Source organism: Lissotriton helveticus, chromosome 1_1, assembly GCF_964261635.1.
Source record: "Lissotriton helveticus chromosome 1_1, aLisHel1.1, whole genome shotgun sequence".
NCBI classification, from domain to species: domain Eukaryota; kingdom Metazoa; phylum Chordata; class Amphibia; order Caudata; family Salamandridae; genus Lissotriton; species Lissotriton helveticus.
This window is the reverse complement of record NC_136057.1, coordinates 928,689,910-928,717,792: the sequence shown is the minus strand read 5'-3', so window position 1 is coordinate 928,717,792 and position 27,883 is coordinate 928,689,910. Positions and strand designations below refer to the sequence as shown.

At 47.2% G+C, this 27,883-nt stretch overlaps 1 protein-coding gene across 3 annotated transcripts in view; it reads right to left on the bottom strand.

Annotated features, from left to right (window-relative positions):
* Positions 1-27,883, bottom strand: part of NUP107 (nucleoporin 107) — a 547,946-nt gene that overhangs the window by 212,539 nt on the left and 307,524 nt on the right. For all 3 annotated transcript variants that reach the window (XM_078676641.1, XM_078676632.1, XM_078676648.1), the window contains exon 18: positions 24,616-24,685. In XM_078676641.1, coding sequence (XP_078532767.1) covers positions 24,616-24,685 — 70 coding nt within the window. The remainder of the gene's footprint in view (positions 1-24,615; positions 24,686-27,883) is intronic.

Below are 27,883 nucleotides of genomic sequence, written 5' to 3'. Positions count from 1 at the left end.
AAGATGTTATTTTTTATAAATTGGTGTGGATCTTCTTATTGAGTCGTGTGTAACATTTATTGACTGTCTGTATTTGCAGATGTGCAACATTCCTCAATTCCTCAATGATAAGCCTAAGGCTGCTCGACCACATTACTCCTTGGGATTGCTAGAGCAAGCCCCTGTCCAGTCATAAGGGTATACCTGGACTCTTTGCACAGTATACGTCTTCTTGGTATACTATAAAAAGAGCTAGATTCCTCCAGTGAGCTGTGTTGAGGAGCATGCATATAAGTATGGTATGTTGTGTAGGTCGTCTTTGCCCTGTGTGAGCTTAAGTGGACATCTGGTTTGTGTGAGTATTAGCAAATGGGGTACTGGGTTGTAGGAGAGTGATTGACTTGCAGGAGGCGCTTGTGAACAGTCTTTCCGTGTAGTGTGGTGCAGTTTGGCAGCAGTGCAGAAAGTGGTGGCCGGAGCAAACAACACAGAGGAACATTACAGGGTAGCAGTGGGGAGGTGGAGAACCAGGGCTCCTGCCGCTGGGCACAGTTCAGGCATAGAGGGGCTTGCCCCTTGCGCACCAGTGGTGCAACTGATCTGCACCTGCCATTAAGTAGGTCCTGGGACAGTGGAGGAGCGAAAGGGGTTGTGGGAGGAGAATCGGGTATGCTATTTCCTGTGCCAATGGGTGATGGTAGCAGATTAAGCTATGTTTCAATAAGCTTGCAATTGTGCATTTAAGCTTTTTTCTTGATATCTATGCAAGTTAACATCTTCCAATACCAAGATGGCAGTCTCAATTACGGCTCTATTCTCGAGGCACTTGGCATGCAAGTATTAATGTCTGCTCCCTCCACAAACATTTGCTAGACATATGGCATTTTATTGAGAACAAAACACGGATGTGCTTTTCCTCACTGAGACTTTGTTGCAACTGTTGTCTCATTCACACATCTTTACTGCTAACTCGATGGAATACTCAATTTATCTTGATCATACCACAAGAAATGGAGGCGTGGTGCCTCATATGCTGCACACTCTTTTATTGCACTATGAGTGATATGCTGGTTATGGGTGATGTGGAATTTATGATAATTAAACCAAGTTAATTCTTCACTCTTCTACACAGGTGCACTTATGTATAAGCCCCTAAATCATCAGGACCCTTTCAGCCTAAGGCGGTCTGATTTTAGCTCCATCGGTTTAAAAGCCTCCAAACTTTTGCTTCTGGGTGAGCTAGCTCCCCTTAGATTAAGCCTTATTGTATCCCAGTCTACACACTTAGCAGGGGATTTACTTGGTCCATTTTTTACCAATATTTTAAAATGCTACGACAACACTTCCGTTTGGCTCCCTAACGGCCTATTATTAGTTGTCCTATAGATCCGAATGTCAGGGATTAAAGTGCAAACAATGCTCTCTCGCATCCCCAGTTTAAAATCTCCCAGAATATGCTCTATGTGTTTTCAGCTAACGCTGCACTTGATATTGAGTTTGACATGCTTAATACCACCCTGAACTTTAGAAGCTGGATAATTAGATCTCTTGATTGAGTTACTCCCCTTAAAAGATTTCACGCTCGTCGGGAGCAGCCCTCCACTCCCTGGTATTCAGAGGGGCTACATGCAGAGAATTAACACTGCAAGTTTTTAGAGTACCAATGAAGTGCTACTTACTACCCGGATGACAAGAACAAGTACAGGTCAGGTATTAGGCACTACCATACATTTATTTGGGCATAGACAAGAGTCTGTCATGAGGCCCTTAGATCACTTGCATCTTTTCCATCTGACAGAACACAGGCAGTATCTCTTGCTCCTTTCTCTGCAGCAGCTTTAACCATGACACAAGGTAGGTCTCCGGGATCTTCCCAGAGTTCCACTTTTTTGAAAATCTATATGCTCCCCCTGGCTGATCTGATGCATTCCTCTGGGTCTGAAATCATGGCATATGATATGCAGATTTTGCAGATGTTGGCTTAAGTAGCTGTGACTTCTGAATGGGTATGAGCAAGGTCACCACTTGGATGTATTGGAACTGTCTCCAGCTGAACTCAGACAACAGACGTTCTTCTGCTTAGCAGACAAACCCGGATTTGGGTCAAGGGGAAGTAGCTAGCATAACTTGGAGCTAATCAAGCACCAGCACCTCAGATAAGGAATTTGGGAGGTATTATAGACCATGAGCTGACTAAGACTAACCAAGTTGACAATGAGCTGGTGGTCACTAATGAAGAGGGCAAATTTGTGGTGACTTGTCTCTTCATCTTGAAAATGCTGCATAAAATCTTCAATATTCATGCCATTGGAGGCCAGTAAATCAGTTACTCATGCCCACATTGGATTCTCTATACCTTCAGATTTTGGAGTGTCAGTTTAAGCAGTTACAGGTGGTCCAAAATTCAGCTATCAGGATGCTTCTCAATCTTCCCTGAACAGCACGTCTCCTTTCCTAAAGAAGCTACCCAGTCTCCCTGTTTGCAAGAAGGACATTTTTTAGTTGCTTTGTCATATATAGGAATGGTTGAGGCCCTAGGCATTTGGCAGAGTCAATTTTACAGTTCTGTCCAAATTGTAACATATACTCTGTGAATGCTTCTCTGGTGGCCTTTACCCTAGGTTTTGCACTCCTGCACAGGGGTTGTCATACATTTTCATTTCTGACCTTAAAAAAGTAAAAGGAATTACCCAATTCTATCAGACAGGAAATCAGATTTCCACGTTTGAGAAAAAAACGAAATACCTGGCTCCAATAGTTTAATTTTGGATATTTTCTTTGGAGTGTGTTGATTCTATGTCCGGATCGGAGGAGAGGATTATGTCTTAACCTTACTTCACTTTTATTACAGCAGCCATAAAGCAAGAAAAAAACTTCCTATCCCTGGAAACCTTTCAAAATCTCAGAATAGTAACATCCAAACAGAATGTCCTCTCCAAAATAGTCCTTTCACAGTGTCTGTGCTTCCTCTTTCTTCGCTGCTCCTGCAGACTTCCAGATAAGTACTCCTTATTTTATTTGTACAGTACAGTATTAATGGTATATCAACGATTTCAACGATATTCATATCGATAACGCATTGTCTATCAATACTTAGTGTATTTTTTCCCGACAGGTGACCACAGGATGGTAACTCAGTGATCCTGTACAGGTGGCTTATCTTCTGGTCAGAGTTAGTGCAGTGTGGTAGCGTGGCATAGACTGCGTGGGGCTCGTGAGCATCGGCTCCCTCACAGCAGGAGTGCGGATTCACATGCCAGAGCCCCAGCTCTCTATGCCGGAAGGCAGCCTGGAATGTGACGACCACCCAAAACGGGCCTGTATTTCTCCTAATTAAAGTGTTCACATTGTACTGACCATGGCAGTGACCAAGACGCACGTATAAACAGGTCTATAAGCAAGCAGGACTTTTTCCCCTTGGTACCGCGAGCCCAGGCTGCGGATCCCCTTGTATTAAGTAGGGTATGCCATTGACCTATTACTTGTGGAGCCCCAGGCTACTGGCTTGTTCTGTTGCCAGCATAATAAATGCGAGTTGCAAGCTCACAGAGTTGCCGGTGAAGACCCTTTGTGGGATATCTCAGAGCCTCAGACTCATTTACTTGGGCCTAGTTACGGTAGGGCTTATTATCAGGGATGCAGGCCACCCAGTATACCTTGAAGGAGAAGCAACCCTCATAATTCCTGCCCCTGGATGATGAATATTGTGAGGCAGTGGATACCTCTATTCAACACTGTGAGAAGTTGGCCTGGTATATGATGTTCACTATTCTAGTGAACACCTTGCACCAGTTCAAACAACCCTTATGGTGATGGTTGTAAAGTCAACCTTATAGACCAGCTATACTAGTGGTAGCATGGACAAAAGCAGTCTTAGGCTAAACTCAAGAGGGCATGTGAAGCCAGCTGTTTTACCATATGCAAACCTTTTAATACCAAATGAAAGGACACCACACAGGTTATATATTCAAAATATATATGTATTTATTTCTAAATAAATCCCCTTAACTCTTTATGAGCACAAGCGTATAACAAGTAACTTAATATAACATACAAAAGTTGCACAAATATGGATAGGCCCTGGTGGCCCGATAAACCATATACTAAAATAGTGGTATAATAACCGAGTCACGAACAATGGTAAGGCCTAGGGCCTTGGGAATCGCTGGGGCTACACTGGACTAACAGCAGTTAGGGAGCAGGAGGCCCACAGGATGCGGGTGCAGTGTCTAAATGCACACGCGTGCACCAATAGAAGTCAATGGGTGCGTAAAGTTAGAAAGTTGCAGATTTGGAAGTCTTCCGACTGGACTAGAACTTAACCACTTAAAACTAGGACACTAGGGATGTAAATTTCTACAGGAGCACCACAGTACTCGCGTTACCTCACCCACAAGAAGCGGGTGCATAGGTGTCAAAGTGTTTCGGGTTTCGTCGTGGAGTTCTATGGAGCCTTGGAGAAAAGATGCTGCAGGTGACCAGGAGAGAAGAGTCCGGTTGGATCCCAGGGTGGATCGAAGATGTAGAGTACCTGAAAGCAGAGGGGACAGAGTCTGGGTCACTAGCCAGTGACCAGGAGGAACCAGGAAGGAACCAGGCGATGTCGGGTTGCGATCAGGTGATGTCGTGAAGCTTGTCTCCGCTGCCACGTGGACCAGGAGGTGTTGACAACGACCAGGAGCTGGGCACGGACTGTTCCACGAAGGTTCTCACTGATGGCGGTGTTGATTCTCGATTGGGAATCAACAGGCCTTGGCAAATGCAACCCACGCAGGAATCGAAGATGGTTTCTGGATCAGACCAGCAAGGTCTGATGGGCTGCTCCTTTTCAGGGGAGCAAGGGCCAGTCTGGAGCAACCAGAACAGCATTGAAAATTCAAAGGTTCGTCGTCATGGAAGCCACTAGCCAACGGGCAAGTGACTGGACAGACGCGTCGAGCAGGAAAATGCAAAAGGGCCCCATGCAGCACTCGGTGAGTGTGGAGAGGTGATCTTCGGTGCAAAGGATGCTTGGGCTGGGGCTTCTCAATCTCCAATGCACAGCTTCGAGGGTGCCTCAGGAGCTGCACAGAAAGCACTTTGCTGGCTTTCCAAGATGACCGGTCCCACGTCTCTCGTCGCCTCCACGGGTCTCAGCTTTGCTGTGGCTGTGGATCGGGCTGTTGGATGTCTGGAAGTCCGGTTCTTGTCAGGCTCGGTCGTTCGAGCTCCGGCGGGAGCAACAACAAAGCAAACCGTTGAGCGCTTGATGGTGCCTGCTTGCACAGGGTGGTCACTCCTTGACCACAAGGGAGATTCTTCAGTCTTCTACGCCGAGTAAGATGTCGAAGGGTCCAGAGTCTCGTATCAGAGTTTCAGTCAGGATTATCTAAAGTCTAAGGACACAGCTCCTACCTTTATTCCAAATCAAGGAGCTGGATTACCTGGAAGGGGGTGGTTACACCCCTTTCCCTTTGCCCAGTTTCGCGCCAGAGCTGGGGCTGGAGTGCCCCAGCAACGGTTTGAACTGGCCTATGCATGGGACACCTTGTGTGCCCCAGGCAGTGTCTCCTTTCATTCAGCCCTCCCTGCCCCAATCCACTATCTCCTGTCTGGGGTGGTGCTAGCACCTCCCTGTGACAGGAAACCTATTTTCCGAGCCTCCCTCGCAGGAGGTCAGACTTGTGTCTGTGACAGCAGCATCCATTTTGTGATGCTGAGGCTCTGGTTAACTTTAACCGGGATTAAGGAAAGTAACATGTCTTCTCCCTCTAGAAGGATGGAATGCTCCCCCCGTCGCCAGGACTGGCAAGGGGGTAGTATTCCAAAGCGTATGACACCTTACACGACATGTTTTGATAAAGCCAAACCAAAGATAGCATTTAACCGCGAGGTTCATAATGCACTTAAGAGTATATGGTATGGCAATATCCTAGAATAGCTATAAGGACATGGTTCCGAAAGCTGCAGACAGGCTCAGTTCATGCTAGAGCACCATCTCACATAAAACCAAGCACTCTGCCTTCAGGATTGTTAAGGCCTGCCATAGGAGTGACTTATAGGTGCATATGTGTCCAGATATAAGGTTAGACATAGGTATACTATATCTAAGCAAGGGGTGATTACACAACCTTGCCCCAGCTGAGTGATCAACCAGTTGTGTCAGTTTGGATGGCCAGCCAGGGGTGGCAAAAGATATGCTGCAGCCCCTGGTAGACCTTGGGTGCACCTATGACCTGGGTATCTATAGTACACTGTACAGGAGCTCATAAGAGTGACCCAAATCCCAATTGGTGATGTACCTAAAGTACATGGTGTGAAATTTAGAGAGAGAACAGCAGAGCTGTGGGTCTGATTAGCAGGCCCACAGCCACATTAAGTCGAAAACCAGTAAAGCAAATAGCAAAAAAATGGGGTGACCATAGGATAGCAGACCCTACTCTCCTACATAACATCCCCCCCCAAACGCAGGGACATTAAACTTAACCTTGACCAGATAAGTCTTCATGTTCTAAGTGGAAATACCTGGAGAGACCATCTGCATTGCCATGGTCAGTCCCTGGTCTGTGCTCCACTGTAAAGTCCATCCCCTGTAGGGAAATGGACCACCTGAGCAGTTTGGGGTTTTCACCCTTCATCTGATTTAGCCACAAGAGGGGCTTATGGTCGGTCTGAATCTTGAAGTGAGTGCCAAACAAGTATGGTCTCAACTTCTTCAGGGCCCAAACCACAGCAAAGGCCTCCCTCTCAATAGGTGACCAACGTTTCGCTCTAGGGGTCAGCCTTCTGCTAATAAAAGCAATGGGCTGGTCTTGACCATCTACATTAAGTTGTGAAAGCACAGTTCCCACCCCAACTCAGAAGCATCTGGTTGGACAATAAACTCTTTGGAGTAGTCAGGACTCTTTAAGATAGGTGAGGAGCACATGGCCTTCTTCAGGTCATCAAATGCATTTTGACAGCCAACTGTCCACTGAACCTTTTTTGGCATCTTCTTTGAAGTCAAGTCATTGAGTGGTGTCACAATGGACCCATAGTTCTTGACAAATTTTCTGTAGTACCCAGACAGGCCCAAGAAAGGTCTGACCTGTGTCTGGGTGGTTGGAGGAGCCCAGTCCTGTATGGTCTGGATCTTACTCTCCAGTGGTTGAACCTGACCCCCACCCACAAGGTGGCCCAGGTACACAACCTTACTCTGCCCTATCTGGCACTTTGTGGCCTTGATAGTTAGGCCTGCCTTTAGCAGGGCCTCTAAAACCTTCAGGTGGATCAGGTGATCCTCCCAGGTGGAGCTGAAGACAGCAATATCATCCAGATAAGCTGCACAAAAGTCATCCAACCCAGCAAGGACTTCGTTCACCAACTATTGGAAAGTGGCAGGTGCATTCTTCAAACCAAAGGGCATTACCACAAATTGATAATGACCTCCTGGGGTCGAGAAAGCAGTTTTGACCTTGGCATCCTCAGCTAACCTGATTTCCCAATAGCCAGCTGTCAAATCAAATGTGCTCAGAAACTTGGCAGAAGCCAATCTATCAATGAGCTCATCTGCTCTTGGAATTGGGTGAGCATCTGTCCTAGTGACAGCATTGAGACCTCTATAGTCCACACAGAACCTCATCTCTCTCTTACCATCTTGGGTGTGAGGTTTTGGTACAAGGGCTACTGGGCTGGCCCAGGGGCTCTCTGGTGGCTCAATTACTCCCAACTCAAGCATTTTCTGCACCTCAGTCTTTATACAGTCCCTGACACGGTCAGGTTGCCTGTAGATTTTACTCTTCACAGGCAGACTGTCACCAGTGTCAACCTCATGGGTGCACCAGTTAGTCTGACTAGGTGTTAAGGAAAACATATGTCTATAGGCCTGTAGAACTTGTCTGCAGTCCCATTGCTGCTGGTCAGTGAGGCTGCCTGCCAAGGCCACTCCATCAACTGAACCATCATCAGGGTTCTGAGTCAACAGGTCTGGGAGAGGGTCACTCTCTTCCTCCTGTTCCCCATCTGTAGCCATGAGCAAGCCCATGTCTGCCCTGTCAACATATGCTTTGAGTCTGTTGACATGGAGCACCCTGTGGGGGCTCCTAGGGGTGCCAAGGTCCAACAAGTAGGTGACCTCTCCCTTTTTCTCAACAATGGTGTGGGGTCCAGACCATTTGTCCTGGAGTGCTGCTGGGGCCACTGGCTCCAACACCCACACCTTCTGTCCTGGCTGGTACTCAGTCAGCACAGCCTTTTGGTCATGCCAAGCTTTTTGAAGTTCTTGGCTAGCCTCAAGGTTTTTAGAAGCCTTCTCCATATACTCAGCCATCCTGGAGCGGAGACCAAGTACATAGTCCACTATATCTTGTTTAGGCTTTTTGAGAGGTAACTCCCATCCTTCCCTCACAAGACACAGGGGTCCCCTTACAGGATGCCCAAACAAAAGCTCAAAAGGGCTGTAGCCAAACCCCTTTTGTGGGACCTCTCTGTAAGCAAACAGAAGGCAGGGTAAAAGGATGTCCCATCTTCGCCTAAGCTTTTCAGGTAACCCTTTTATCATCCCTTTGAGGGTCTTGTTGAATCTTTCAACAAGCCCATTGCACTGTGGATGGTAGGGTGTAGTGAATTTATAATTAACACCACACTCCTTCCACATAGCAGTCAAATACCCTGACATGAAGTTTGCACCTCTGTCAGAGACAACCTCCTTTGGAAACCCCACTCTGGAGAAAACTCCAAGAAGGGCCCTTGCCACAACAGGTGTTGTTGTAGTCCTCAGGGGAATAGTTTCTGGATACCTGGTGGCATGATCCACTACCACCAGTATAAATCTGTGCCCAGATGCTGTTTGGGGGTCCATTGGTCCAACAATGTCTATCCCCACTCTCTCAAAGGGTACCCCCACCACAGGTAGTGGTATGAGGGGGGCCTTTGTTGTGTCACCTGATTTGCCACTGGCTTGGCAGGTAACACAGGAGCGACAAAACTCCTTGGCATCTTCTGACATATGGGGCCAGTGAAAGTGAGGGACAAGCCTGTCCCAAGTCTTGTTCTGGCCTAGATGTCCTGCTAAGGAAACATCATGGGCCAAGGTAAGAAGGAAGCCCCTAAATTGCAGAGGTATAAGCCCATGGTATAACGACTCACTTGCCGAGCTTAAAAGAACCTGCCGGAAAGCTGAGAGGGAATGGAGGAAGACTTACGACCCGATCCTGAAGTCCATCTATTTTTCAAAACTCAAGAACTATCACAGAGCGATTTGCAGAACCCGTGCCACATTCTATGCCTAGGAATTCCAAACCAGTACTAACCCCTCTAAACTAATCTTCAAGGTCATCAAGGATCTTCTGAATAAGAGGACCACCTCGGCTGCTATCTGCACTGATGCTCACTGCGAAGACCTGGCATCCTTCTTTTTAGATAAAGTGCAGGTTATCTATCGAGGATTTAACTGTTCAGTGCATGACTTGGAATCAGGGAGTCTTAAGTCATCTGAGACGGATACTTTGTCCTGTTTACCGGCATTGTCTATGGAGGCCTTTGACACCTTGGGCCTGAGGATTAAATCTGGATCTCCGCTTGATCCGTTGAAGCCTGATCTTATCAGGATTCTTCCCCATTCTTGTCGGGCCTCGATGTTGTCCCTGATTAATCTGTCGTTAACATCAGGAACGGTCCCTCCCTTATGGAAGCAGGCGGTAGTCACTCCGGTGTTAAAGAAGGCCACTTTGGATCCGGCTCTACCTGAGAACTACCGCCCCATATCCCTTCTTCCCTGGATAGCCAAAATCACTGAGGCACATGTCAATTCCATACTGACTGATCATCTTGCCCGGAATGACATCCTGGACCCGAGTCAGAATGGGTTTCGGTCGGGACACAGTACTGAAACCGCGTTGCTCTACATGATCGAGCATCTACGTGGAGTACTTGATGCGGGACGAACGGCGGCGCTCCTTTTACTTGATCTGAGCGCCGCGTTCGATACTGTGTCTCACCGCATTCTGGCTCTACGTCTGGAAGAGGCGGGTATTTCAGGGACTGCCCTTCAGTGGTTCCGCTCCTTCCTTTCCGGCCGGTCCTTCAAAGTGGCTATACCACCTGGCCAGTCCACCTTTCACTCGTTGGAACTGGGGGTCCCTCAGGGTTCCTCGTTGAGCCCCACATTGTTCAATCTATATGTGCAGCCGCTAGCTGTGATCGTCAAATAATGGGGTCTGACTATGACCTCATATGCTGACGATACGCAGCTGGCAGTGACTCTGAGCAGTGACCCTGAGACAGATGCCCCCAGATTCCGAGCAGGACTTTTGGCAGTGGCAGATTGGTTAAGATCTAACTGCCTACAATTGAATGCCAAAAAAACTGAAGTTATGGTGGTAGGGAAACATGCGGAGCTTTGGGGTGATCAGTGGTGGCCGCCGGAATTGGGCGTTACTCCTGTCCCTGTCACCGAGGTGAAGAACCTGGGAGTCTGGGTGGACTCAGCCTTATCCTTCTCAAATCATACGAAGAAGGTTGCAGCCACCTGCTTTGGCATCTTGCGGGGCCTCAGACCTATCCTCAAGTTTTTTGACTCCTCTACTCGACAAATCGTGGTCCAAGCCACTGTTCTATCTCGGCTGGACTACGGCAGTGTGCTGCTGTTGGGGGTCAATCAAGCCGAAGCTTCTAGGCTCCAGAGGGTGCAGAATGCCACAGCAAGGGCGATCGTTGGCCTTCCTAAATTCTGCGCGGTTTCAAGTACGATTTCCGCCCTTCACTGGCTGCCGGTTAGGCAAAGAATTCAGTTTAAATCCCTATGCCTGGCGTTTAAAATCATGAAGTCCTCCTCGCCGCCGGCGCTAGTGAATTTGTTAACTCCATATGTCCCACTGAGGTCTCTAAGATCGGAGGCGCTTTATCTGGCGTCGTGCCCCCGCTTTAAACTCAGTCGGATGGGTGGCCGTTCTTATCGAGTACTCGCCGCTGGTCTGTGGAATGCTCTCCCGGTGCATATCCGTGCGCTGAATAATCTTACTGTTTTTAGACGCATGATTAAAACTTTCCTGTTCCCTGCTTCTGACTAGGATTTCTTTCTCTTATTCTCTGTTATGTTTTGTACCTGTTCACGCGCCAGGACGCCCCTTTGCTGGGGCAGCTGAGCGCGTTTTATAAATTTAATAACATAATAATAACATCCTGGAAGCACCAGGCTTGGGGTCTCTAGCCTCTGAATAAAAGAGCCCATCATCCCAATACACTCTATGGGTACCTTGAGCATTCCCAGCAGCCTCAGCAGCAGCCTGCTGTCTGAGGGGTTCAAGAGAGGGGCAAGCTAATTGAGCTTGCCTCAGATCTGCCCTTGAGGGTCCCCCTGTCCCAAGAAACTCAACCTGATCAGGCCCAAGTTCTTCTAGGACAGTTCCCTCTTGGATCACAGAATCATCCTCCTGGGAGGGCTGATCTTCAACCTGAGGCAGGGGGGAAGGCACTGCCTTAACCCTCTTGCTCTTTCTCTTCGGTTATGTCTGGTCTATAGTTTCAAGATCCAGCACAGGTTCAGGTAAGCACTTTTTGGCCTGTGAACTGGTCACAGCAAGGACATGTGCTGAAATACCTAGCATCTCTGCATGAGTCCTATACTCCACTTCTGACCATACTGAGTTTTCTAGATCATTGCCCAAAAGACATTCAACTGGGAGGTCTGCACTTACCACAACTCTTTTGAGGCCAGTTACCCCTCCCCAGGAGAAATTAACAACTGCCACACTGTGTAGTAGTGACATTGCTAGCATTGGTCACCAGGTAATTATCACCCAGTACAATCTGTCCAGGGTTCACAAAGTTAGGTGTCACCATAGTGACACTGCCACATGTGTCCCTGTAAGCTTGACCCACTTTATCATTTATCAAAGGTGTCTGTCTGTACTTGCCCAAAGTATTGGGACTCACAGTAGTGGACATGGCCATGTCCACATCACAGATCAGGACAGCCTGAGTAGGAATCCTGACTAGGCCAGGATCCACCTCAGTACCCATGGTTAACCCCACTATAGCCTTGGGTTGGGAACTACCACTGCTGACTGTACTAGGGGGTGCAAGTGCCTTAGGGGCTGCAGTGGTAGGGGCTGTACCTTTCTTGGTGCACTCACTAAACCATTGAGAGGCAGTTTTACAAAAATTACACCAAGGTTTCTTTGGACCTTCTTTCTTCTTGTTCTTGGAATTTTGGGACCCCCACTCATTAGAAGTATTTTGGGCGCATGAAGAAGACTTCTGGTCTATTTGTTTCTGATCTCCACCCTTCTGGTCTGCCTTTTTCTGGTCACCACCTTGGTTCTGGGGTCTCTGCTTAAACCTGATTCTGACCCATTTGTCTGCCTTCTTTCCCAATTCTTGGGGAGAGGTCAGATATGAGTCAATCAGGTGTTGGTGCAACAACTGGTTCTGCTTATTATTATTAAGGATTTGTTCTCTCATTATCAAATTATACAATCCTGTATAGTATAACTTTGCTTCCCAGTAACCAACCTGCCAGAGCCTTAGTGGCACAATCAACAAAGTCAGTCCAGTCCTGAGTCTGTGTCTTCTGGGTATCTCTGAACATTAACCTGTACTGTTCAGTGGTTAAGCCAAACCCATCAATTAGAGCACTCTTCAGGACAGAGTAGTTTTTAGCATCCTCATGGCTAACAGTGAGGAGCTTCTCTCTTCCTTTTTCTGAAAAGGAGAGCCACAAGATTGCTGCCCACTGACCTTGGGGAACCTGCTGTACCATGCAGGCCCTCTCCAAAGCAGTTATCCACTTGTGGATGTTATCCCCATCTTTGTAAGGGGGCACAATCTTACTCAGGTTTCTATTATCATAGGACCTGTCTTTATCCTTAGGGATATTGCTGCCACCAGTGGAATCTAATCCACTTAACTTTTGCTCCCTTGCTAAAGCAAGTTTAGCTTGGGCCAGGGCTGTTTCCTCCTTTTCTATCTGAAGATGGACAGCTCTCATCTTAGCCTCATGTTCTCTTCTCGGGGGGGGGGGGGTCATATTCCCCTGTGAGAACCCCTTGAGGCATTAGAGAGGAGAGACTCCCTGGAAGGAGATCTTTCCCTTCTATTGCCTGGGAGTAGTCTACTATTAGGTGTAAGCTTAGGTTAGCCTGGCTAAGCCTCCTGACTTGGACCTGGCTATCATCTCCATCTGAATCTTCCTCCACATCTTCCTCATCTACTTCTGGGGTCAGGGAGTCATCTTCTGTGGGGGGTACACCTTCACCTGTGTTATCTGGGGGACCTGGTTTAGAGGCCCTCTCAAGATCACCTGCCTCTAGGACTTCTATCAGGTGTTTGATGGTAGGGTTGGAACCCTGTTTCAACTTCCTGGAGGTACACAATGACCTCATCTCTCGGAAGTTGAGCATATCATATCTGGAGGGTGCCTTGGGAAGGTCACTTACCACAGGTAGAGAACCAGAGGGTTCACCTGTGCCAGACATGTCTAGTGAGGTGTGGTGTGTGCACCTACCTACACTGAGTGTTTACCTACTAGAACCTCTCTAGGAGTTGTAGTCAGGGTGTGCTAGGCCCTTTCCTCTACAACAACTAAGTTCAGTAGAACTTAAGTATTTTAAGCTTTGTTATATGTACCTATGGTACCTAATGTGATCTTTCAAATGATATCAAAGACTATAATTGGTAAAACAACAGCAAGCTCAAATCCCAACCGCTGCACACCAATGTGAGAACGTGGCCTGGTATATGATGTTCACTATTCTAGTGAACTCCTTGCACCAGTCCAAACAACCCTTATGGTGATGGTTGTAAAGTCAACCTTATAGACCAGCTATAATAGTGGTAGCATGGACAAAAGCAGTCTTAGGCTAAACTCAAGAGGGCATGTGAAGCCAGCTGTTTTACCATATGCAAACCTTTTAATACCAAATGAAAGGACACCACACAGGTTATATATTCAAAATATATATGTATTTATTTCTAAATAAATCTCCTTAACTCTTTATGAGCACAAGCGTATAACAAGTAACTTAATATAACATACAAAAGTTGCACAAATATGGATAGGCCCTGGTGGCCCGCTAAACCATATACTAAAATAGTGGTATAATAACCAAGTCACGAAAAATGGTAAGGCCTAGGGCCTTGGGAATCGCTGGGGCTACACTGGACTAACAGCAGTTAGGGAGCAGGAGGCCCACAGGATGCGGGTGCAGTGTCTAAATGCACACGCGTGCACCTATAGAAGTCAATTTGGTGCGTAAATTTAGAAAGTTGCAGATTTGGAAGTCTTCCGACTGGACTAGAACTTAACCACTTAAAACTAGGACACTAGGAGTGTAAATCTCTCCAGGAGCACCTTCATACTTGCGTTACCTCACCCACAGGAAGCGGGTGCATAGGTGTCAAAGTGTGTCGGGTTTCGTCGTGGAGTTCTATGGAGCCTTGGAGAAAAGATGCTGCAGGCGACCAGGAAAGAAGAGTCCGGTTGGATCCCAGGGTGGATCGAAGATGTAGAGTACCTGAAAGCAGAGGGGACAGAGTCTTGGTCCCTAGCCAGTGACCAGGAAGGAACCAGGCGATGTCGGGTTGCGATCAGGTGATGTCGTGAAGCTTGTCTCCGCTGCCACCTGGACCAGGAGGTGTCGACAACGACCAGGAGCTGGTCACGGACTGTCCCACGAAGGTTCTCGCTGATGGCGGTGTCGGTTCTCGATTCGGAATCAACAGGCCTTGGCAAATGCAACCCACGCAGGAATCGAAGAAGGTTTCTGGATCAGACCAGCAAGGTCTGATGGGCTGCTCCTTTTCAGGGGAGCAAGGGCCAGTCTGGAGCAACCAGACCAGCGTTGAAAATTCAAAGGTTCGTCGTCACGGAGGCCACTAGCCAACGGGCAAGTGACCGGACAGACGCGTCGAGCAGGAAAATGCAAAAGGGCCCCACGCAGCACTCGGTGAGTATGGAGAGGTGATCTTCGGTGCAAAGGATGCTCCGGGCTGGGGCTTCTCAATCCCCAATGCACAGCTTCGAGGGTGCCTCAGGAGCTGCACAGAAAGCACTTTGCTGGCTTTCCAAGATGACCGGTCCCACGTCTCTCGTCGCCTCCACGGGTCTCAGCTATGCTGTGGATCGGGCTGTTGGATGTCTGGAAGTCCGGTTCTTGTCAGGCTCGGTCGTTCGAGCTCCGGCAGGAGCAACAACAAAGCAAACCGTTGAGCGCTTGATGGTGCCTGCTTGCACAGGGTGGTCACTCCTTGGCCACAAGGGAGATTCTTCAGTCTTCTACGTCGAGTAGGATGTCGAAGGGTCCAGAGTCTCGTATCAGAGTTTCAGTCAGGATTATCTAAAGTCTAAGGACACAGCTCCTACCTTTATTCCAAATCAAGGAGCTGGATTACCTGGAAGGGGGTGGTTACACCCCTTTCCCTTTGTACAGTTTCGCGCCAGAGCTGGGGCTGGAGTGCCCCAGCACCGGTTTGAACTGGCCTATGCATGGGACACCTTGTGCACCCCAGGCAGTGTCTCCTTTCATTCAGCCCTCCCTGCCCCAATCCACTATCTCCTGTCTGGGGTGGTGCTAGCACCTCCCTGTGACAGGAAACCTATTGTCCGAGCCTCCCTCACTGGAAGGACTCCCAGCAGCAGGAGGTCAGACTTGTGTCTGTGGCAGCAGCATCCATTTTGTGATGCTGAGGCTCTGGTTAACTTTAACCTGGATTAAGGAAAGTAACATGTCTTCTCCCTCTAGAAGGTGGAATGCTACCCCCGTCGCCAGGACTGGCGAGGGGGTAGTATTCCAAAGCGTATGACACCTTACACGACATGTTTTGATAAAGCCAAACCAAAGATAGCATTTAACTGCGAGGTTCATAATGCACTTAAGAGTATATGGTATGGCAATATCCTAGAACAGCTTTAAGGACATGGTTCCGAAAGCTGCAGACAGGCTCAACTCATGCTAGAGCACCATCTCACACAAAACCAAGCACTCTGCCTTCAGGATTGTTAAGGCCTGCCATAGGAGTGACTTATAGGTGCATATGTGTCCAGATATATGGTTAGACATAGGTATACTATATCTAAGCAAGGGGTGATTACACGACCTTGCCCCAGCTGAGTGATCAACCAGTTGTGTCAGTTTGGATGGCCAGCCAGGGGTGGCAAAAGATATGCTGCAGCCCCTGGTAGGCATTGGGTGCACCTATGCCCTGGGTACCTATAGTACACTGTACAGGGGCTCATAAGAGTGACCCAAATCCCAATTGGTGATGTACCTAAAGTACATGGTGTGAAATTTAGAGAGAGAACAGCAGGGCTGTGGGTCTGATTAGCAGGCCCACACCACATTAAGTTGAAAACCAGTGAAGCAAAAAGCAAAATAATGGGGTGACCATAGGATAGTAGACCCTACTCTCCTACAAACACGCGCTGTCCATGGCGCTAGCCCCCCCCCCCCATCCCAGAGCAGAAAATTGATGAGTTTGTGAATAGGCATCTTCCAGCCCCAGTCCCCTTGGGGGAACCCTGTTCAAACACTCTGCACCTAAACAGCCTTTTGAAGCAGGGGTGGACAAGGACACTTTTGACACTTCCCGAGGGGTATCTCGGCCACTCCCACTTGTCACACTTTACGGTAATACTCCTACATCTAAGGAACAGGGAATGGCAATTAACCCATGGCACTTAAAAATACCTGCCATTAGGGAGGATTTAGCCGAAATAAACTATTTTAACTTGAATAAGGGGTCGGTAAACTCAGCCCAAACAATGAGGGAAACTTATAAAGCAGTAATCAGGGGGGAGGGGATCTCTTTAATCTCCGGTTATAAAAAAGAGACATAGGAACAGTTGATAGCAACAGAAGACGAGATTCAGAAAATTTGAGTCTGAGCTAATCGGAAATGAAACACAGATTGTGGATTATACAGAAATTATATAAATACATTGCAGAAGAAGCAGTAAGATCACACCGCCAAAGCTAACCTACATTGCATATACGAGGTGGGAGACAAGGCGTGCAAATTGTTATTGTGGTTAGAGAAACGGGAGAGGGCGATTAGATGGGTGTTTGAAATTGCCCCAGATGGGGGGAAATCTACTCAGGGACAGGCAGGAAATAGTGGAGGCTTTTGCAACATACTACAGGCAACTCTACACGTCATCAAAGTCGTCCACCCAGACCGAAGCCCAAGATCTGTTAGCCACTCCTTATTTGCCCTCTCTAGATGAGACAGATAGAGAAGGTCTGGAGTCAGCTCTGACTGAGAAGGAAGTGATACAGGCGATTGGGGCCCTGAAGGCTGGTAAAGCCATGGGCCCAAATGGCCTTCCAATAGAGCTATACAAACTAACCACGTCCAAAATCGCCACATATCTGGTGCAAATGTATCAAGAAAGCGTCAAACTAGGTACCCTACCCGAGAGTCAAAGAGTTGCTAACAATGTGGTAATACACAAAAGTGGGAAACCACCTGAAAAATGTCCCTTATATCGGCCTATAACGTTACTTAACGCAGAAGTCAAGATCCTAGCCAAAATTCTTGCAACTCGCTTGGCACCTCTGTTGCAGAAGTTAATCCACCCAGATCAACTGGAATTCATGCCGGGTAGAAAAACAGCTCTTAACTTACGACGCCTCTAGGAGTATTGGGAAAGGCAGAGAGTTTTAAAGAAGAGGCAGTCATAATGTCATTAGACGCCAAAATGGCGTTTGATATGAGTGGCCCTTTCCGTTAGCAGCCTTGGAAAGATTCGGTTTTGGTGAAAACTTCCTAGCGTGGATACGGCTTCTTTCTTCCGAACCTCTAGCACAAGTTACAGTAAATGCAGGCAGGTCATCAATCTTCAAATTGCAAAGAGGGACAAAGCAGGGCTGCCCCCTCTCACCATTAAAATTTGCGCTAGTGTTGGAGCCACTGGCGATATGGATCAGAGGTGATCCGCTCATCAGAGGACTCCAATAGTCAGAGGATAGGGAAGATAAAATCTCCCTGTATGCAGATGACATACTTCTCTACTTGGCTAGCCTTTACTCCTCCATACACAGAGTTCAGCATATTTTCACAGTTTCCGAAGTGCTCAGGGTATACTATAAACTGGTACAAGTTGCTTTTATATGCCCTTTGGGGCCTGTGCATCAACCTTCCCAGGATTTGCACACCGCAGAGAGTTACTATAGAGTTTAGATACCTGGGAATTTTTGTTACCACAAACCCAGCAATCTTTTACGATCACAATTTAGATCCCCCTTGCCTCGACTACAGGAAGACGTGCAACATTGGAAGACACTTCCCCTGTACTTTTTGGGCAAGGCCTCCCTATATAAAATGATGGTGCTTCCTTGTTTTGTCTCCTTTCTACAAAACACGCCATACCCAGTTCTTCCAAAATAATTTCGAGTTATAGAATCGGAGATGCGAACACTCTTCTGTGATAGCGGAACCCCAAGAATAGCACTGACTAAGCTGACAAAGTGCTAGTATGACGGGGGAATTACCGTCCCGGCAATACAATATTATTACTGGGCGGCTCAACTCATAGTGGTGAATCAATGGACCAATTTGCTGCAAACGGAACCAGCATATAAAATGGATAGGTATAATATGAGGCCAGAGAATTGTCTCAGAGCCATCTAGGGTGGGAACACACACCAATTTCGACAACTATTACACTATGGCACGCTGCATCGGCAGATTTGGGGTGGAGAGATAAGATCATTATGATCCCACTCTGGGATTCAGTACGACTCAGACTATTGACAAAACAGCCGGGGTTTGATAAATGGTACCTTATAGGTCTCTCCAGGGTAGGAGACTTATGGGTGGGAGGGAAGATTGTGCCCTTTTTAGACCTGCAAAGAGACTATCAACTCGACCCGGCGGAAACATTTTGCTATCTACAAATACGAAGCGCACTGCAATGTGCCATTCCCGGCACCGCAGAGACCCTGGCATCCTCTCCTTTAGAAGATAGGATTTTAGATTACTAATGGAAGGAAAAGGCAATATTATGTATAGAAAAATACTAAATAATTCGCCAGAGATTTTAGGAACAATACGTGCAAAATGGGTGGCCGATTTAGGAGGCATAAGTGATGAGGATTGGCAAGAAGTACTTGCATCCCCAGAGAGGTGGCCATATGCTCCTGATTTAGATTAATACAACTAAAGATCTTGCATGGGACATACTATACAAGCACAACACTAGTTAAAATGGGCATATTCGACTCAACGAGGTACCCCAGGAAATGTGGACAGGAGGGTACATTTTTAAATGAGTGGTGGTACTGCCCAGTGGTTAGGAAATACTGGAACAAAATTATTGCGCGAATGCTGACACTGTGTGGGAGGGAATTAGAGGCATTGCCCCAATGGTGCCTCTTAAACGTTTGAGAGAATACAGACCTAACGGCAGGGGAAACAACCTGGGTCACACTAGGTTTTATGGTAGCAAAACTGAATATCGCAAGGAAATGGAGGGTGGAGACGGGTCCTTGGTATCTGAACTGGGAGGTCGATATGGACTAGTGTATGCAGGCTGAAAGGGTGGTCCATGAAGGAAGAGGTTGTCTGCAAAAATGGTCCTAGATCTGGGGGGGTTGGAACAAAAGCAGAGGGATGATCTGCCTACCTGTTGGAGTTTCCTCACCCTGGGGGCAGAGAAATATAAGATAGGCAAATGATTAAGGTGGTAGTAAGTAAAAAGTGATGAGGTGCAAAACTCACAATATGAAGTCTATCTTGATATATGTAAGAAATGTAATGCGTAAACGTGCTGATTCGTGTATTAGTTATTGTATTTGGTTTGCTGACAATTTTTTTCTCAATAAAAAAGATTTACCCCCCACAAAAAAAGACACTTTTGAAGGCCTTAAGAAGGTCTTTATGCAATCTCAACCCACTCAGCCTTCAGACTGTAACCCCTTTGCTATGCTTACTGAAGACACAGACCCTTTCACTGATGAGGGTTTGCAGGGTGATTCAAATGCTGAGCCAGGGCTTCAAGACTGTGGCGCCCCCCCTCAGAGGAGAATCTGCTCTTCCAGACGGGTCTATGTATATAAGTTGTAAAGCACAGCTGTTACTCCGAGGAGTGTCCTGGCACTACTGCAGAAGGGCAAATAGGAGGGCCAAGCCTAGGGACAGGAAAAGAGGCAGGTCTTAATTTATTTTCAAAACACAGGTGTCACCTTGATGCATCTGAGTGTCAATGGAAGTTTATTCCTGAGAGAAGGGCCCATGAAGGAGAGAGATGGCGCCTAACCTTGCCTTCCTGATCCGCAGAACTTTGTCACGATAAAGATTTTCAGAACAGAGATTTCTCTGGGGTGTATAGAACTTAATTCTATCTTGTACATAGCCCGAGCCAGTTCCGTGGAGAGCTCTCTGGCTCTGGTTAACGCACCGGGAGCCAGTGAAGACTCTGAAGAAGACAAGTCCTGGGTCCTAAGAACCTGGTATTGCATCCTAAATGTTGGATACAGGTGACCTCCTCCATCATAGGTCCTCTATGTGGGTCCATAACGACAAAGTGGCCACCTACGTAATGGGACATCTTCGAAAAACTCTTACATAGGAGGTCAGAGTCCCCTTGCAGGCAGAATGCCGCAGATGCTCATTGGAGGGCAAGGTGGCCTCGACCCCCCGAGGTGGACCCTCGCATGGACACATTCCTAGCTAAATTCATTAGCGATCCGAAGAAGGGCATCGATTACTCCCGGCGATCGTGCCAGGACAAACTCTTGGATATCTCAGGTCCATTGACCAAGAATTTGGACATGGATGAAGATGTCAAACAGGCAGGTACCCTCATATCACCAGAGATACTCCCCAGGTGGACTCAGCGAGCGGTGACTTTGTTGGGCAATGAGAACTTTCCATTGTCGTGAAGAAGCCGCTCCCTTCTCATCGACATGGCCCTGAAATTGGCCGATCTAGCCTATTTGCGCAGGGAGATCTCTTTGGAGATCCCTTCATGAAAGAGATAGGCAAGTTTGTTGCCACCTTCAGCTCCCTGGATAAAGCTGAGACCTCCATCAAAAGGATCTTCAAGTTTTTGCTGGGGCCGGACGTGGAAGGGGAAGCTCGTCCGGCCGCTACATCGACAGTGTCACCCAGAGTGGACAGTGCTCCCACACGGCGCAGCGGAAAGATCAATTCAAGTACAGCGGGTTCTAACAGTCCAGACTCTTCCAGTGTGGTCATGGATCCAGAGGCAGAGGCCATGGTGCACAAGGATCTCCCCAAGGGGAGAACTCTCCTTTCTTCCCAACTAAGAATGGGAGGACATCTGGCTCTGTTCTTGGGAAACTGGCGGACGGTGATTGCAGATGCTTTGGTACTTCAAATGGTCCAGGATTTCCAGACAGTGGACAAGAGGGACGGCGGTTTCCACCCAGTGGTAAATTTCCGAGTTCAAAGAGTGGCTGGTTTACCGCCATTTCAAGATGAAGGCAATCCATCTGTTGAGGGACTTCCTCCGTCCAGGGGACTGGCTAGTGCACCTGTACTTGAAAGATGCATACCCTATGGTGCCGATATTTCCTCCACACCGCCATTGCCAGCAGTTTCTGTGGCGAGGGCAAGCTTTCCAGTTTCAAACCCTGCCTTTTGGCCTCTTGTCCGCCCCTTGGTGCTTCCCCAAGGTCTTGAAACCGGTGGTGGAAATCCTTCAGGCAGAGGAATCAGGATGCTAGTTTATCTGGACGACATTCTTCTCATGTATCAATGCCCTTGAACCCTGGCAGAACAAAGCCAGGCAGTGGTTGATCTGTTCGAACAGTTGGGCTTTGTAATCAACAAGAAGTCACTTCACGTCCCAGCACAATGGACTACATTCCTGGGGTTTGTCATAGACTCCATGGAGTTGGCTCTCAGTCTTCCTATCAAAAAGATAGCGAAGATCAGGCATGAGCTCTGGAGGACTCGGGAAAGAGAGAGTACGTCCCAGAGTCAGATTGCCAGAGTGGCGGGGCTTCTTGCCTCATCGTTGCAGGCTATCTTCCTGGGCACCCTTCATTACCAGGCTTCAGAGGCTGAAAGCTTCCAATCAGAGGAGGGGTTTGCAGTACTCGGAACTAGTCCTATTGACGGAAGTGGTGCATGAGGATATGCGATGGTGGCTCATCCACATGGAGGCCTAGAACGGCGGGGGAATCTTAGGTTCCAGTCTAGATGCCAGCAGCTCAGATTGGGGTGCTACCAGCGGAAATGTGTCTACCGGAGGAAAGTGGTCATCAGAACAGCACTACTTACACATAAATGGCTTGGAGCTGCTGGCGGGGTCTGTAATGGACCAATGCTGGAAGAAGGACAAGGCAAATTGTTCTGTACTGCTTAAGCTGAACAACGTTGGTATATCAACAGTCCTCTATCCTGGCGCCTGCCTGATCTCGCCATGGAGTTCTGGCAGTATTGTCTGGACCATCAGATCTCAGGGATGGCAAAGTACCTTCCAGGGACGTTTAATGAGGTGGTCGATTGGCATTCTTAACACCACTGAAAGGCTCGGGGGAGCCTTTTACAGTGAATCTATTTGCATCCCATTTGGCTCACCAAGTATGGAGGCCTGACCCACAGGTAGAGGCTACAGATATGTTTCTCCAGGACTGGAGTGTGGAGAAGGGTTATGTATTTCCCCCATTCATAATGATTATGTGAATGCTAACACAAGCGAATCACCAGAGCGCAGACTTGGGGGCCATCACTCACCTTTGGAGGTCTCAAGTTTGGTTTCCAGTGAAGATGGAACATTCTTAGGATTTTCTAATCCATCTACCCAACCGGCTGGACATCCTAACAGACAATTTGGGAAATCCTCAATCTGATTCAAGAAGGGTTGCATTATTTAATGGCATGGAGGATTTTAGGAGCTGATGGACAATCAGAGGGCTTTAACAGAAGCCTGCATGCCTGCTGTCAAAGGACTGGGTCACTGGAACAACGAAGATATAGATCGAACTGGGGTCGCTGGGTACATTAGTGTGTTCAAAGTGAGACTGATCCTGTGGGGTCCTGCGTGGACCACATTTTGAATTTCATGTTTTCGCTGGTCTCGGATGCTTTAGCCTATAGGTCGGTGAATACGTTCGGTCTGCGATATCGGCAGGTCACGACCCAATCAACGATTCTTCAAGTTGGGAGCACCCCTTAATCAGGAAACTCATGAGAAACATTCGGTTAGCAATTCCTCCTAAACCTCAATACTCTGCGCAGTGGGATGTTAACAAGGTCCTTAGTCTGTTCATTTTATGGCCACGCATTAAGTACTTGACGAAGAAGCAGTTATCAGGTAAACTGGTCATGTTGTTAAGCTTGCTCTCATGTAAGCATGTCTCCGATGTAAGAGCTGTGTACATTACAGGTTGGGTATTTTCTCCGGAGGGAGTTACTTTTCGCATTTATAGATAGACAAAGTAATTAGAGAGTGGTATCATACCCCGTTTTTCCATCTAGCCCTAAATTGTGTGTGGTTTGATGCCTTAAGGCTCCTGATTTCACTTTGCAATCTGTTTAAAGCAGTGTCTTCTCCCACCATAGCTAGATGGGCCAAATTTGTCATGCAGGAAACTGGCATTAACACGGCGGTCTTTGGCGCTCACTCACCCAGAACGGCGATGGCTTCCAAAGCCTTCTTCCTGGGCGCTCGGTTGTAAGATATCTTTAATGAGGCGGATTGGTCCTCGGACTTTACGTTTCAAACTCTTTATTTTAAGCCTGTGAAACGTGTGCCCAGGCAATTTCTAACAAATTCAACTGCCAGGGCAATTATGTCATTACAATGAAAGAAAGACTTCTGTCAACCAAAATCAGTAAAAAAATATATATTTCTCATAAAGCAAATAAATGACATTTCTATGCAAGGCTGGGCAGACTGGCAACACATCTGGCTGCAGAATACTGAACAGAATTGCCATGATGAGCACTGTTGAAGAGTGCGTGATGAGGACAGACTAATTCCTTCTATTAAATTTCACACTGGACTCTTATCAGTCACCTGAAGAACATTCAAAACAATGCAAAATTATATACAGGAGAGCGAGCACTAAGCAAAATACTTCTCATTTGATTAGCTGTTTTGCTCAGACGAATTCCAGACTAGTTGACCACAGTGTCATCAATGAAAATTCATTTTTCGTAGTGCTTATCAAATTTAATTTTTTCAAACTTTCAAAATACTAACTCATTAAATCTTTGAGACTAAAAAAAGGTAGATCTTTTTCCGTTCACAAAGAGCCGACGTGAAGTCTCCTCGGGGGCTATTCTTGCAGGTGTGCTTAAAGATTTTGTGCCTTATGCAGTCTTCTGGATGGCGTTCACAATTAAATAACCCAGCAGTACCATACTATGTTCAAATATGTGAAAGGTAGAGGGGTATGCATGGCTACAGGTGTAAACTTTAATATCTTTCCTAAGTATTAAAAAATTGCTCTGCTAAAACTAGTACACGCTATGCACATAAGTCAGCAGCCTTGCTTGCAATGCATTAAGGATAAGGATGCAAATGGTATACGATAAATTAGTAATGATGGCAATGTTGACTTTGTATTGCAGTAGAAAATGTACCACGCCAAAATAAACATTTCTCAAATGTTACAGAGGGAAGGTAGCTGCAATGTTAAAGAAGGTATAAAATATTTGTGATTAAAAGACGACGTTCACTTTTACATTTACTAAAAGAACACTTACCATCCACATCTCCCAGGATGATGAATTTCTGAATTACATGATAGTGTTCCTTATTCTCCTCCAACACTCTCTGAAAAACATAGGTCTGTGCTAAGAATTCAAGGAAATACGTTCATATGTAGAAAGTGACAGGACTACCGAAAGCACGGTGGCATCACAGCCAAAGCACAATGCGAAATATACAAATGTCGATCACATAAGGTGATAGAAGCAGCACCTTTAAAGCCATAGACCATACCAGAAATGAAATGAGGAGCCCATGTGTTTACCACCATCTATCGTTTTTGTATTACTTAGCTTGTGAATTCAGTATATTCGTTTAAAAGGGCACTGATCCACCACAAGTGCCAAAAGAGTGATTGAGTGGTGCAGATCTACTAATGAATTGGGAAACAGTTGTTTTAAAGTACAATTTTTATTGGCACCTGAAAAAAAATAATACCATACCTGTAACAATGGCACTCTCACACTTGCTTAAACATCAAGACTTAAACAGGTTGGTCAATTTTCTGCTTCAGTGCAGCACAGTGTTTATTGCTGTGGGTTGTAGTTTGTGATATTGTTTATGGACCGAACAACATGATGCAAGTAGGTTTGGAGCCCACGGTTCTTGAGATATAAGGCTAGTATCTGAAAACAGGACCTTGTGCTATCAAACAATAATTTTTTGCAGCAACTCGGAGTTGGTTTGTCGGTTCAGTAAAAGGCAATGCTATCTCTGGAACGCAGAAATAAACAATAGTTCTAATCATGGGTGTCAAAGATACGTAAAGGAATTCACGTTGATTATGAAAAAATTCAATTTTGGATTCTCCAGGCCTTTTTGACATACTCTCAGAATTTTGAGGAGGTGCAGACAACAGCACACCTTGGTATACAATTGAACATATTAAGAATACACAACTCCTCCAGGTGACACTTCCGTACTGCAGGCAAGCTATTAACAATGATAACGAATACTCACAAAGTCTTTTAAAACCCCATTGCAACAATTTAGCCAGATTTTTTTTTATTCTTAAAATTAAATTCTTCAGGGAAATATGTCAATCCATGCTAAAACACTACATCCTAGTTTGGTCTTCCCACAAGACACTAAATCGCCACCCTCCTTTTGCTAAGCTTTCGTGTGCAGCAATGGAAAAAGAAAAAAAGTACATGGCCATTTTTTTTTAAAAACATCTTTTTATTGAGAAAAAACAAAGAAAAGCCAAGGTGTCTTACATCGCGGAATGAAAGAATAAGATATATACATACAGGGCATAATGGACAGAGAACTACCAATAAAAGCTAACTCACAAACTACATCGGGTATGCGGCCGTATGACATTCAGGATAATCAAACAAATGCCAACCACCAACCCCACCTCCCCAGGAAACAGGATAAACATTAAAAAGCATCCTCGAGAATCAGGGAGGGGGGGCGCAGCAGTATAAAGGTACGAGACTACAGCCGCATCCAGAATACAATAATGGATGACGCAACAGTTAGCTAATTTGTGCAAATAATACCGCCTCCAGAACCCATCCACCCACAACACAAGTTTGCGCCTCAGTAAGACCACCTATATCAGGATTCGAAAGGATTTCAAACATAAAAACTAAAAACACAAACACGAACACCCCTCCCCCCACCCTGCACCCCTGCATATGGCTTGCGCCTATCCCCAACTAGCAGTGTGCCTGTCGCCCCATCTAACTAAGTACTAAAAGTAGAAAAGTGGGGGAGGACACCTCAGTACGGGCCCCCGGTCCTCCCTCCCCCCCCGCCAGAACCAAGAATCCCCCAGGATAAAACCCACAACTCTATTAGGAAGCAATATAAAACGAGACAGGGGAGACGGTAAACACCACCCAACATCCCGCAAATACAATGGTAGCGAATCCCACTTCAATAAGCCCACGGTGTCAAGCCCAGACAATCAGTCTCATCCTTGACCCTTCCGATCCGTCGTGCGAGCCCCTTCCGGACGGACTGTCGCCTCCGCAGGATAGTCAAAATGCAGAAACAGTTCGGTAAAGTTCCTTCCGAGGCGAGGCAAAGTTTTAAAGTCACTGGGAACTCCATCGACGACTTCCCTCACCACCATGAGCTCCTGACGTCTTTGTCTCCACGATCGTAGTAAAGGTGTCGGAGAGGGGAAAAATGCTGTTTCGTCCCGTAGACAGTTCCCACCAAGAGTATCCGGAAAGGAGGCACCAATCAATCCACACACAGTAAGCAATGATGGTGGGCTTGACAATCTGTAGAAAGCACCGAGTTCGCGGTCGTCGGCCATCACACTGAAATGACGCTCCGACACCCCTCGTGGCACAGGGCCCACTTCCGTTGCGAGGACCACTGTGGGTAGCATAAGTCGATCAGGGTCTTGCAATGGAGCAGGGTCCGGTCCCTCATGCCCATGTCCGCATGTACCCGCAATCATTTTGTGGACAAGGTACTCCACATGGGAATGTAGTGTCCCAATAGCTGCCAGTACAGTCCGCATCGATGGTTCACACTCAGTCCGTCCCACCACATTTCGTTCCGAGTCGACCATAATCACGTCCCCCAGAGGCCCGGTCATCCCCGGGGGAGCCGGCAAAATTGGAACGGACTGTCACGGAGGGAGACTCAGGGCGTACCAAGGCCACAATCCACGCTCCGCTACCGCAAGCGAAGACCCCGACTAAGCGAAGACGCCGACTCAGCGAACACCGGCGGCGGCAAACCGGGTCAGGGACATCCGCCCACAACTGCCATCGATCCTCGTCACCCCTCTGTCGATTTTAGGCCAGGTCGGACAACCGCCGTCAAAATCGGGCATAGAAAGTTCTCCACAGCCAAAGACCGGACCCTGTCGATCACCCACGGCTGATGTTGTTCAACTGGAACCCGGCTGGGCCAGTACTCTAGTCCCCGGCTCACAAGCTGGTGTAGGCCCCAAACTGTAACTCGACATAACTCCGTCCACCAAGCCGGTAAAAGTCCCGGGATCGCACCAAAATACAGCACAGCAGTTCACACGCCCGGAGGCAGGGTGTAAATTCAGGATTAGTAGCAGGATCATCCGGCGGGAGACGGAGGTCGGCGGAGCTGGGAGCCTAAGCGGCCATCTTGGTTGCTAGCGTAGCTCCTCCCCCTCATGCCCATTTTTAATAAGTTTGATGATGTAGCAGGATAGGTGCTAGCAACATTCTCCAATCTTTACTGCCAACGAAAGCACATTAACAGCTTGGCAAGAGAAGGAGTCATTCCAAGCCAAGGTTTTAAAAACACTGCACGTAAATG